The sequence below is a fragment of the Castor canadensis genome, chromosome X, assembly GCF_047511655.1.
Source record: "Castor canadensis chromosome X, mCasCan1.hap1v2, whole genome shotgun sequence".
NCBI classification, from domain to species: domain Eukaryota; kingdom Metazoa; phylum Chordata; class Mammalia; order Rodentia; family Castoridae; genus Castor; species Castor canadensis.
Genome location: NC_133405.1, coordinates 44,230,069 through 44,243,499, shown reverse-complemented (window position 1 = coordinate 44,243,499; position 13,431 = coordinate 44,230,069). Strand labels below are relative to the sequence as shown.

The 13,431-nt window shown below is 45.4% G+C and overlaps 1 protein-coding gene and 1 non-coding gene across 2 annotated transcripts; one reads left to right on the top strand and one right to left on the bottom strand.

Moving 5' to 3' along the window:
* The first annotated feature begins 2,635 nt into the window (after nt 1-2,635).
* On the top strand, nt 2,636-8,320 carry Rtl9 (retrotransposon Gag like 9). The gene is made up of 2 exons (XM_020152227.2): nt 2,636-6,678; nt 7,213-8,320. Exons 1-2 carry the CDS (start codon nt 2,716-2,718, stop codon nt 7,327-7,329), a joined length of 4,080 nt encoding a protein of 1,359 aa, XP_020007816.1. The 5' UTR covers nt 2,636-2,715; the 3' UTR covers nt 7,330-8,320.
* A 4,245-nt stretch (nt 8,321-12,565) lies between these two features.
* On the bottom strand, nt 12,566-12,669 carry LOC141420096 (U6 spliceosomal RNA). The gene has a single exon (XR_012444792.1). It is a non-coding gene; the product is annotated as a U6 spliceosomal RNA (small nuclear RNA).
* Nucleotides 12,670-13,431: the final 762 nt, after the last annotated feature.

Here is a 13,431-nt window from a genome sequence, read left to right as displayed (position 1 = left end):
AGACTTCAGCAGTTCTGTTTCAGAAGACAGAGGACTCTGGTGATGTTTCTGCTACTTCTACTCGGACCTTGTGCCTCAGTTCTAGAAAGCAGGCTGTAGCCCAGTTTATATGAGATGAGTTCACCTGGAATGCTCACGACTGGCATGTTTTCCTTACTCGCTGTCTGAAACCTGTGGAGCCTCACTGTCGAATCCTAGCTCTGTGGCAGGGACACTGGTCGCCATATTCCCCTGTGTCTCTGACACTAGGACCAACTGCCTTTCTTATTCTCAGCATTGCAGGGCTCTAGAAAGGTGTTTGCTTCTCAGCTCCCACTGCCCATCTTTCCCACCCTACTTTCCTTGCACTTGAACTTCTTTCAGCTTTGTCCAAGCCACTCCACTTCATCTCCAGCCCTGGTCCCCTTACCTCTAACACTCAGCCTGTGCTTGCTTCTCAGACCAGTTGCAGCGTCCAGCTCCCAGGACTCCTGTGTCTGGCCAACTGCAGAAGGCATAAGTGTCATTTTCTGAGCGAGGACCCTTTCGGTATCATCTCTTGAATTATATCGATCTCCTCTTCTGTTTGGGGCAGCTAGAGGCAGGCATAGTAAGGGTGGGCAAAGACTGGTGAGACTATCAAGGGTGAGGGGAGAAGGGGGTGGGGTTGCATAGGCCAAGAGCTAAAGCGAAGCTTCTGGAGGGCTGACAAGTGAAAGGCGGCCAGAGGCAAATGTCAGAGCCTATATAGAGGCAGGAATCTGGGACCAGAGAGCCAGAGCAAGCACTAGCAAGTCAGGAGCAGTGGGGCGGGTGGGCGGGCAGGCTGGCTGGCGGGCAAGAGGGGGGTGTGGCAGGGATAGTGAAGGGAGATTGCCGAGAACAGCTGCTGGTATTGGGTCTTGCTGTAATGAACTGGCACAGGGTGTAAGTCAATTGGCCAGACTAAAAGAGCTAGGGTGCAAAAGACACTCTATCCCTCCTCTCTGTCACTGGCAAGGTAAGGTCTTTCTGAGTTTTGCCTAGTGGGGAAATTGTGGTGTGTTCAGGGATCCTTTTTTTTGAAGATGGAAGGTGGAGGTCTATGATTGTTCTTTTGACTCGTCTTTCCCATTGCAGCAATGATTAGGGTAACCAAAATGTCACCTGGAGGCCAATATTTGTTTCATGACACCCCGTCTCGGGGTCGTCCAGGCTAAAGATTAGGAGGAAGGATCTTGGTAATGGAGTTGAGTAAGGGAGAAAGGTGGACCATGATAGCACAGTAGTTAAGAGTGGAGGTGGATGGACCTGGGAATCCTTGTGACTGCAGGCAAATTATTAAGCTTCTCTGCACTTTCATTTTTGTCATTTGGAAGATGAAGAAACTACCCAAATCTCTTAGTGTTGCTGGGGGACCCAAATAAGATCCTATAAGTAAAATGCCTAGCAGAGTGCTTACCAGTCAGTGCACGCTCAAGAAATGGCTATTTCTGCTGCTAGATTTCTTGTTATTATTATGGAGGCCCAATGTCATAAGATTGATGACTTTTGTGACATTGTCCCAAAGTAGCCAGTCTCCAATTTTTGGCATGGACAGCCTGTGGGGACATGTCCATCTTGTGTAATTTCTGCTTTGGTATCCAAGTCATGTGTCAAAGAGCCCCTGCTGGGGCTGCTTATAGGGATGAACCAGAGGGGTGAGGCTCTGGGATTGTCCACCCTTATGCCATCAGAGAAACTTGAAATTTGTACATGCTGTGGACTGGGCTTCAAGTGAACCCTGGTCCAGTTTGTCAGAGAAATAAATGAATGCAAGCTCATGGATACCAAAGACCGGGAAACCCAAGCAAGGGGTGGGAGTCAAAGATATGCAGTCTGTGACTGTCATAGTGACCCTGTTTTGTCCCCAGCCTTAGCTAATCTTAGAAAGCTGGTAAAATAAGAATAATATCTATTGCACAGGGTATTCTAAGACCCAAGTGGGATAATGCTTGCAAAGCCTTGCACATGATAGGCAGTTTAAAGGTATGTACAGTTGCCTAAAGTACAGTGCCACTCACATACTGAGTAATAAACAGTGGTAGTAGTGGTGTTTGTCATCCTTAACAATAATGATGATAACATCAAGTACGATTTCACTTTGTGGAATGCTATTCTGAGTTATTGAATACATAAATGCCCCACTTTTCCTGAGGAGGATATTCAGGGGCATCAAAGTAGTAAAATGGGGACTAAGCCACTGGTAGGATTGAAGAACCCTAGGGATCAATGATTATCCTGGGGAAAGGCTTTCCAATCCAAGTGGGTCAGTACATTGGTTGACTTAACCTAGGAGACTGCACTTCTCGGAATTGACCAGAAGGTGGTGCTGCCACCTCATTTGATCCAGAACCGTCCTGGCTCTGGCTGCTGAGATTATTGGCTTTTATAAACTGGAAGTCTTGCTGTGTAACTGGGTGGGATGGTTTGAAAAGGACAGAGGCTGAAGGCATATTTGGCCCAGCTTCAAAGTTACTTGTTGCCTCACAGCTTCTTCAACCTGATAGGCCCATCTTCAATGTCATATATTTGGCAACACATAAAAACAGGTCTCTACAATGATTCTTTGGTCTATTTCCCAATGTTTTTGATATTGATCATTGACCTCTAAACTTGTTTCCTGTTTACAGATTTTTTGCCATTTGGGATTCAGCAGGACCCCCAATGTCATCTCTTTAGGGGCTCCTTCCACACTGTCCTGTGGTCACGACAGATATGTCAATTCCCTTACATTCACTGCGATTCAACAACATGATGAGGGAGGAAAATGCCGACTCCCAAAACAGGGGGACAACTTTCTCTAGATCAATGACAGAGACCAGAGCAGAGGTCCAATTTCTGCATTCTCATGTACAGTTGCCTATAGTCTCAACTTCAGCCTCAGACCCTGGAACTACAACAACACAGGTGATGACATCCTCAGCCTTTGACACCCTGTCCACACCTCTAATGGTAGCACCAAATTCTGGAGCATTGTCTCCACCATTATTGCCAGCCTCAGACTCTGGGACACTGTCCCCACTGTTAATGCCAGCTTCGGATTCTGGAACATTGTCTCCACTGCTAATGCCAGCCTCGGACTCTGGGGCATTGTCCCCACTGCTAATGCCAACCTCAGATTCTGGAACATTGTCCCCTTTGCTGTCCACTTCAGACTATGGATTAATGTCCCCAGGGATGATGACAATTCCTGACTTTGGGACAATGTCTACAGCACTAATGACAACACCAGATTCTGCAGAGATATCCCCATTGGCAATGGCAACTCCATCCTCGGGCACAATGTCTACCCCTGTAATGAGCATTTCATCCTCAGAGACAATGAGCACTCCATTAATGCTGCCTTCAGATCCTGGGGAAATATCCCCACTCCTGATTCCAGATATAAACCCTGGAGTGACGTCCACCCAGCCAATGACAACTCCAGGATCTGAAGCTATGTCTCCATTGCAAATTACAGATGAGGACACAGAAGCCATGTCCAAAGTACTAATGACTGCCCTGGCCTCTGGAGAGATATCTTCACTGTTGATGTCAGGCACAGACTCTGAAGTGATATCCTCACTGATAATGTCAGCTCTGGCTTCTGGAGAACCATCCACTCAGACAACAAGCACCCAAGACTCGGAGGGAATGTCCGCTGTGCTCATGTCAGGCCCAGACTCTGGAGTTGTGTCTTCACTGCTTATGTCAGCTTCAGGCTCTGGAGCAATGTCCACACCGATGCTAGATGTCCCAGATGCTGAAGTATCCACATTACCAAAGTCAGCTCCAGATGCCGAGGTAATGTCCCCACTGCTAATGACTGCCCTAACCTCCACAGTGATGCCCACCCAACTGATGCCAGCCCCAAGCCCTGGAACGATGCCCACACAGTTAACACAAAACATAGACTCTGAAATCATGTCTGCTCCAGCAATGAGAGCAATACCCCCTGGAATGATGCCTTCTCTGCCAGGGAGAGCTTCTGACTTGGGGGCAATGCCATCCACACCACGAATGAGAGCTCAGGCCTCTGGAACTATGTCCACATCCCACAAGACAGCCCCAGCGGCTGGAGCAGTGTCCACTCCACTGATGACTGTCACAAGTGCCGGAACAACGTTCACAGAGCACATGTCAACTACAGCTTCTACTGTGTTGTCCACACACTTAACAATGGCCAAGACTTCCAGAACAATGCCTACAGGCTTTTTGAAAGTTTCTGCCAATGGAGCGATGTCCACACAGCGAATGAGAGCCCCAGCTTCTGGAGTGGTGTCTACACAGCGAGTTACAGCCACAGCCTCTGAAACAATGTCTGTGTCACAATCAACAGCTCCAGTTTCTGGGTCCATGTGTACCCAGCAAATCAGAACCCCTGTCTCTGGAGCAATGTCCACATCACAAATGAGAAGCACAGCCTCAGGACTGACATCTGCCTCACACATGAGAGCCACAGCATCTGGGTCAATGTCCACACTGTTAACGAGAGACACAGCCTCTGGAGCATTGTCCAAGCCACTAGTGACATCCAAAGCCTCTGGAACAATGTTCATGCAGCAAATAACTGCAGCTTCTGGGGAGATGCCCACCCCACTAATGAGAGACATAGCTCCTGGAGCTCTGTCCATGTCACAAATGACAGACACAGCCTCAGAAGGGATGTCCACATTGCTAATGAGAACCACAGCTTCTGGAGCGATGTCCACATCGCAAATGACAGCCACTGCCTCTGGAGATATGTCCATACCTATGATGAGAAGCCTGGGTCCTGGAGCAACAGCTATGACACAAATGAGAGCCACAGCCTCTGGGCAAATGCTTACTCAGCCAATGAGCACCCAAGACTCTGGAGGGATGTCTACGTCACTCATGAGATCCATGGTCTCAGGAGGGTTGCAGATGAGAGCCCAGACCTCTGGAGCAGTGTCCACATCAGTAATGAGAGCCTCGGACTCTGGAGAGATGTCCACACTGCCCATCAGAGCTTCATCCTCTGGAGAGAGGTCTCTGCCCCTAATGAGACCCTCAGTTTCTGGAGAGACTGTTACACCTCAGAAGACCCCAGCTTATGGAGCAGTATCTGTCCCAAGAATGACAGCCACATCTGAAATGATGTCAATGCCACAGATGAAGGCTTCAGCCTCTGGAGCAGTATCCACACCGCTGAGATCTATAGCCTCTGGAGGGATGTCCATGCCTCAGATGACAGCCGCAGCCTCTGGAGGAGTACCTAGGCTGCAAATGAGAACCCTGGCTTCTAGAACAAGGCCCACACCACAAATGATACCCACAGCTTCTGGAGACATGTGCACACTCCCAGTGCGAGCTTCAGTCCCTGGAGAGATGACCCCACCACCAGTCAGAGCACCAGTCTCTGGAATTATGTCCACGCCACTAAGGAGGCCCTCGGCCTCTGGAGCTGTGACCACAGAGTTAATGAGAGCTCCAGCCTCTGGAAAGATGTCTACTGCACAAATGACAGCCAATGCCTCTGAAGGGATGTCTAAGCCATTCATGAGAGCCACAGCCTCTGGAACAGTGCCCATGCCTTTGATGTCAGCCATGACTTCTGGAGAGATGTCTGTGCCACTAATGAAAACCATGGCCTCTGGAGCAGTGCCAACACTGCAAAGCAAAGTTGTGAACTCTAGATCTATGTCCTTGCCACAAGCAACATACACAGCTTCTGGAGGGTTGTCTAAGCCACCAACGAGAGCCTCAGCTTCTGGAGCCATGTCCACACCACTTATGAGAACCTCAACTTCTGGAATGATGTCCATGCCACTAGTGAGGGGCACGACCTCTGGAGGGATAGCCATGCCACAAATGACAACCACCACCTCTGGGGGGATGTCCACACCGCTAATGAGAGCCCCAGCACCTGGAACAATGTCCACACCACAAACAGCTTTTGGAATGATGCCCACTCTTGAAATGAAAGCCACAGACTGTGGACAGACATCTACTTCTCATACCAAAGTGAAAGTTTCTGGATCAAAGTCCACACCACATATGAGTGCCACAATTCCGGAAACAACAAACCCACCACCAAAGGAAGTGCCATCCTTTGGCATGTTGACCCCGGCACTCTGTTATCTCCTAGAAGAGCAGGAAGCAGCCCGAGGCGCATGCTCTGTGGAGGAAGAGATGGAGATTGATGAGGAGAAGCAAATGAAGGGCTTTTTGAATGATTCAGAGAAAATGGCATTTCTGGTGTCTCTTCATCTGGGGGCAGCGGAGAGGTGGTCTATCCTGCAGATGGAGGTAGGTAACCCTCTCTCAGATGAAAATAAATCCTTCCTGAGAAGGTCACAGGGCTTATATGACTCCCTGTCTGAGATAGACATCCTCAGTGCTGTTCTTTGCCATCCCAAGCAAGGCCAGAAGTCAGTCAGGCAGTATGCCACTGACTTCCTGCTGCTGGCCCGACATTTGTCTTGGTCTGATGCCATTCTACGGACCAGGTTTCTGGAAGGACTCTCAGAAGCTGTTACCACCAAAATGGGTCGGATCTTCCTGAAGGTGGCTGGCAGCCTAAAGGAGCTGATAGACAGGTCTCTCTACACCGAGTGCCAGCTGGCTGAAGAAAAGGATTCCCCAGGCAACTCAAGCCAGATTCTGCCGACAGCCTGTAAGCGGAATAATGAGGAGGCCATGGAGAGTGAACTAGGCTCTCAGCAGCAGACCGAAGAGGTAATGATGGGGAAGTACATTCAAGGTTTTGAGCAGGAAAAGGATGAGGTAACGATGAGGAATATACCCTAGTCCTTTGAGTAGAATTAGGAAGGAAGCAAAAGGGAGTTATTGAGCAACCAGACCATAAAAGCCCAACCTGGAGTTTTTATAAGTGGGCATGGAGATGCAGTTATTTGCATCATTTCATGAGCAATGTCTGACCCAAGTTACTGAGGGCCTGGTATGGTTAAAGCATGATCTTCTCATTTTCAGGGAACTGGCTGAGCTCAGTCCCAGCTCTCTACTTATTTCAAGTCCTATTCTAAAGGAGAAGGTCTCTACTTTTAGGGGCTGGGTCCCATCTATAAACACATGTGTTATGTACTCAGGTCACAATGGGATTTGGTTAGTCTAGTCCTTGGTCATTCTTTTTAGAAGTAAGAAAAATTAGCTAAGTTCTCTAACCTGCAAACTTACTGAACTTAGCTAGGCAGAACACCCCTGGTCATAGGAAGTGTGGCTCTTATTTCTGCTGTTTTTTCTCACTCCTAGCACCAACATGTTCCCAAACGCTGTTACTACCTGAAAGAGCATGGAGATCCCCAAGAGGGTCTTCACGATCACCTTCGACAGAGCACAGGCCATCAGAAGGGCCCCACTAACAAGTAGTGTTACCTGGAATCTTCTGTGATATTTGACTTTGCTGCTAACTTGAGGACTGGTTCCTGGACCCATTCCACTCAACTACATCATAAACCTTGTTGCCTTCACCCTCCAACCTCCTCCTCCAGGCACATCCCACCTTATCTCCCACTTGGCTGCCTTGACCTTCTCTTTCACCCACATGCCTGTGACCTGTCCTGACAATCAGAATGTGTACTACAAGAGTGTGTGGTGTATGAGGTTCTGAACTCCCATCACCATCAAGGCCAGTTCCAGTTCTTGGTCCAGGGAGAAGTCTAGGCAGGAGCAATCATGTCCTACCTCAAAAACACCTTAGAGTGTCTTGCCATGTGTCATCAGGCAAAATTGAGGAAACCCTGGTCCCATTCCACTTGGCAGGGGAGCCTGTAAAGAGAGACATACCCACTCCTGTACTACCCTTTTAATCCAGTATACTTGCCCCTATATGCTCCAACTCATAGTACCTAAAATGGGTCTCCAGGGCCATTGCCCTGTTTATAGTCTCCATCCTGAACCATTTGTTTTGACCCATAGTATTAATTCTAGTGATAGTAATGGCTAATAGTTATTGATAATGTGCCATGTGACAGGTACTGGGCTAAACTCTCGACAAGCACCGTCTTACTACAGTGTTACAGTAACCCAACTTGTTCTCGTGTTGTTAGCTTCTGATCTTCTGACCTGTTAAGCTGTTTATGGTCCTTGTCCTCCAGTGTGGAATCTCTAACTCTGACCTCTGGGTGACCCCCTCAGTTGTTAGGTACCTTAACTCCCTTTGGCTGTTGTGCTTCATAGCCTGCACTCTTGATAAGGGTCTTGGTCTCTAAACAGGCATAGATAGTTAGAATGTAATAGGAGCAGTGCTTGCCTTCAGGTGGTGGGGTTATGGGTGTTTTTTATTTTCTTCTTTCTACTTCTCTGTACTTTCCAGATTCTCTACAGTAAGCATGTAATACATTTGTAATCATAAAAGTGAATAAAGGTCATTTATGAAAAAAGAATTAATTGTGGCTATTGGGATTTGATTTATTGAGTCCTCTCAATTAATATTTATGATGTAACATGTATCAACCACTGTTTTGGATCCAGACAGATGAGACTGTTGCTTATATGAAAACCCCCAATTAAGGGAGGAGACAGACACTAAGCAAGAAAACAAGGTAGATTTGAATTGTGGTAAAGACTATAAAGATAAGAAATCAGGAAAAAGGAAAATTTGAGGCAAATTAAAACCAATTTATTTATTTAAAAATAGTCCATATAATTGTTTATTTGGGGCCTGAGGTTTGAACTCAGGGTCTCTCCTTGCTAGGCAGGTGCTATACCAGTTGAGCCACACACCCCCATATCTCACATTTCTTTTCTTTTCTTTCTTTCTTTCTTTTTTTTTGTCTAGGCTGACCTGGTCTGTCATACTCCTACTTAAGCTTTCCCACATAGCTGGGATGATAAGTGTGAACCACCACACCTGGCTTGTTGGTTGAGATGTGGTCTTGCTAACTTTCTGCCCACTTTGGCCTCGAACCTTCTTATCTCTGCTTCCAGAGTATCTGGAATTATAGGCATGAACCACAAGTATGAGCCACCATGCCTGGCCTCAAAGATCTTTTAAAAACAGAAGTAGAGCCATAACTAGAAATGCATTTTGGAAAGCTAACGTGGTAACAGTTTGGAGGCAGGTGGGAAAAAGGGGTCAGAGGTAGTTGCATCCCCTAGTTCAGGTGACTGGCCGGCCAGATTACTCAATCTAAGGTAGTGGCAGTGAGAACAGAAAGAAAGACAGAGCCCAAACCCTCCATGGGGATTCAAGTGTGCTGCTCCATTACCCTAAATATTGGGTCTGATTCCAGGAAGAGGAAAATTATTCTTAGGAAAGCAAAGCTTGGCAGACAACTTGGCAGCCTCATGGTACTGTACATAAGAAACTGGCTCTGGGGGCTGCCTGTAGCTGCCTCAATCGCCAGTGCTGTTGCCTCAGGCAAAAGAGGGCATGGTAAGTTGGGCAACACAAATTCCAGGCAGGGAGACAACTGGCCTCTGGGGATGCAGCTTTTCCCCACCTCTCCGCATTGGTTGGCTCACATCTGACCCAGTCCAGACGCAAGTGAAGTGTGGGCATCTGTGTTCAACCGGGATTGCTCGTATGTCAGAAAAGTTCTGTTGAATTTTCTTTCTATTGAAAGAGAAATTAATGATAGTCACAAGTCATGCCTGAAAAATGCATACAGAAAGGAAAATGTCTTCAAAATGATACTGATTTTCTTATAGCCATGATAATGGAAAAGAGTAGCAATTCTTTTCTTATTTTTCTCCCCAGCCATTCATCTTCATTTTGCTTTTTCCTCTCCTCTCCTTTAAGCTAACATCACTAGAGATAAATGGAACTAATGAAGGCCAATCATACCCTGTTAGAGCTCAGTCCTCATTCCATCCACCCTAAAGGTTATATTTAGAAATGTTTCAAGAGCTACTCAGCAACTACATGGAGCCAGGCTATCATATACCCAAGTACTTGAGACAATTTTGTCTTCTGGGAAATGGTGTTTCAAGTTTCTTCAGGCCTCACTGGACCCTGGGTAAAAATAAGGTCTCATAAGCAAGAGGAACTCAGGTGTCACCAAGCCCTGCCCTCATCCTTACATTACAGGACCTTAATCCCTTGAAGGTTTTCTTCAGTTTATTGGGGGAACACTCCAGAAGTTTCACATGCTCCAAAACAGCCCTTGTCTGCTGTTCTTTGACTCCTACCTGCCTTATGGAGGTCAGTTGCCCACGTGGTCACTTAGGGAAGATACTTGACCCTGCTCCAGCTGCTGGTGGGTTCCTCTGGATGTGGGAACATGGAGGCCTCGCTGCTGGGGGCTTGATTTTGGACCTCTCACAGCTACACATCAATGAGAGGCCTAAATAGTGCTATCATTCTGTTATGATTAGAATATGAATTGTCCCTCACAAGCTCATGTGTTGAAGGCTTGGTCCCCAGCTGTTGTTACTGTTTTGAAAGGCACTGGAAACTTTAGGATGTGGGGTTTAATAGGAGGAAGTGGGAGTGTCCTTGATGGGTATGTTTTCCCCTGCACTGGCTCCTTCCTGTCAGTCTCTTTCTGTTTCCTGGCCACCATGAGGTGAACACTGTTGATCTACCATGCCCTTCTGCCATGATGTTCTGCCTCACCACAGCCCAGAAACAATAGAGTCAGTGACCATGGACTGGAATCTCTGAAACCATGAGCCAAAATAAACTTTCCTCTTTTTAAGTTGTTTATGTCAGGTATTTTGTTACAGCAAAGAAGAGTCTGATTAACACACCTCCTTTATGGCAGCTTTGGCTGAAGGCACTTCCGGATTCACACAGAGAATGGGAATGTCCCCTTTTCCACTGTGTGTCACACTTTGTCACCTGGACACTGAAGCACCATTGCTTCTAGTTTGTGTCTTACTGAGGTCCCTGGGAGAAAACAACCTGAGAAGGAGGTTGTCTCATTAATTCTATTTTATAGACTGGGAATCTGAGACACAGAGAGGTTAAGTAACTGGCCCAACACTATAGAACTAAGAAGCAGCAGAGCTGGGATTTGAGCACATGAAATCTGACCCCAGTGCCCCACACATGCAACTGCTCTGTTATATATACAACTCTGTATTCAGAGACAGATGGTCCCTGTGAGTCCTCAAGTCTGCTCAAACTTGCCACTGAACAGCAGCCAACATTTGAAGTCCACAAGGCTGGAGGCCTGAATAAAAATGACCCTGCAGTCCCCACCCCCCCCCCCGCCTGCCCCGCCATCTCCCATGTAGATCCAGATACGAATCCTCCTGGAGGCAGTCTTACCAATAAGTGTTCAATGCTATTAAACTCAGGAGGTTCTGCCTAGGGTCTGCCTGTAGCTGCAAGGTGGAGCAGCCTCTGGTCAGAGCTATGGCCTGAGAAGGAAGCTAAGATTCTCCCTTGGGCATCTTGCCATTGAGAAAAAAATGCATCTTGGACCCAGGATTCTGAAAGTAGAAGGGATTTTTATGGTTACACCAAGTGCTTCATCTTTTTTAGCATGTATTTTTCCCTCTTTTTCACTTTTCTATAAGAAAGAGGGTGCAGTGATAAGGAAGGAAGGTGATTAATCATTTAGATGCTCCATATCCTTGTCTTCCAGTACCTCCCTTCTCCTATGGAACATTATTCTGGCTCTAACATTGGAGGAGAAAAAAACACACACTAAAAAGGCACCAGACACATCTGGTTTCAACAACTTGATAGAAATAATCTACAGTGGCTTCTCCCATTATGAACTCAAAGTAATGCTGGATAAAGTATGGGAGGAGTGCACTGCTGAGTCTGAAATAAAGAAATCCCTAGGGGCAACAATACCAAAGGCAGAATTTTTATACATATTTTTATTGACATATATTAATTATGCAAAGTGAGGGGTTTCATTGTGATGTTTCCATACATGCATATAATTTACTTTGATCATATTCACCCCCTCTATTGATCTTTCTTCATTCCTCTCCCCAACCCTCCATTTTAAACTTTCTTACAAAGTTTTATATGAATTTCATTATGACTTTTTCATATGCACATATAATGTACTTTGATCACGTTCCACATCCCCATGGTTCCCACCAATATCTCCCCATTTATAAATGTTCGTTCATGTTCTTCTTATTATTTTTAAATTTAGATTCCACATATGAGAGAACACATGTGGTATTTGTCTTTCTGAGTCTGGCTTATTTTGCTCAACATCATGATTTCCTGTTTCATCCATTTTCCTGAAAACTGTATAATTTCATTCTCCTTTATGGATGAATAGTACTCCATTGTGTATATATATCACATTTTCTTTATCCATTCATTGGTTGTTGGGCACCCAGGCTCATTCTATAGTTTGACTATTGTGAATAGTGCTGCTAGAAGCAGGTATCTCTATTGTAAATACTACTCTTGGGCATACACCTAAAGGAAATTGAAGACAAATCTTGACCCCTCTTTGGCCATTGAGAAGAACTGCATCTTGGGCCCAAGTAGAAGGGATTTTTATGGTTTCACCAAGTGCTTTTAAGCACCCTGTGTCCTGTATGGCATAGTCAGAAGATATCTAGAGTGACCAATGAATATTTACACAGCCTTGAGGAGCAAAATTGTGAACTTTTCATTCTATATACATGCTCATCTATTACTCAAGAGTCAGTATGCAACCAAGACATTTTCTTCTTTTTTTTAAAAAATATGGAACATTGCATGAATTTGTGTGTCATCTTTGTGCAGGGGGAATGCTAATTTTTGATAGTTCCAATCTAAGTAATTTGTGCTGCCAAAGATAGCATGAAACAAAAATATTTTCTGACACAGACTTAGGTAACTCACCTTTCATACAAAAGGTGCTGCATTTAGCAGCTGACAAGACTTAAGAAAACAACGTCCCCATCTACGACAACCTTTGTTCAGAATTTCACTATTCTAAGCACTGATGTCTTAATTGGTATAAAAAACACTGACCCTTGCTTTCCACAATTTCTTCTAATATGTTAAATTTTTTAGTAACAGCTTTATTGCGATATTGAGATAATTCAAATACCGTCAATCCACCCACTTAAAGTGTATAATTCAATGTTTTAGTGTATTCACATAGTTGGGTAATGATCACCACAATTTATTTTTAGAACATACTCATCACCCCCAAAGGAAACCCTATTCACATAAAGTAGTCACTCCCTATTATCTCTTCCCCCCACCCCCGAATCTCTGGAAACCATTAATCTACTTTATGTCTCTACAGATTTACTTATTCTGGACATTTCACACAAATTGAATAATATTTGGCTTTTTGTGACTGGCTTCTTTCACTCAGAATAATGTTTCCAAGGTTGTTCCATGTTATAGGAGTTTTCAGTAACTTATTCCTTTTTTAGCTGAATAATGTTCCATTGTATGCATATACTACCTTTCATTTATACATTCACCAATTCATGAGCATTTGGGTTGTTTCTAACTTTTGGCTATTATTAATACTACCGATATGAACATTCATGTAGAAGTTTTTGTGTGAACATAAATTTTTATTTCATTAGGAAGGTACCTAGGAATAG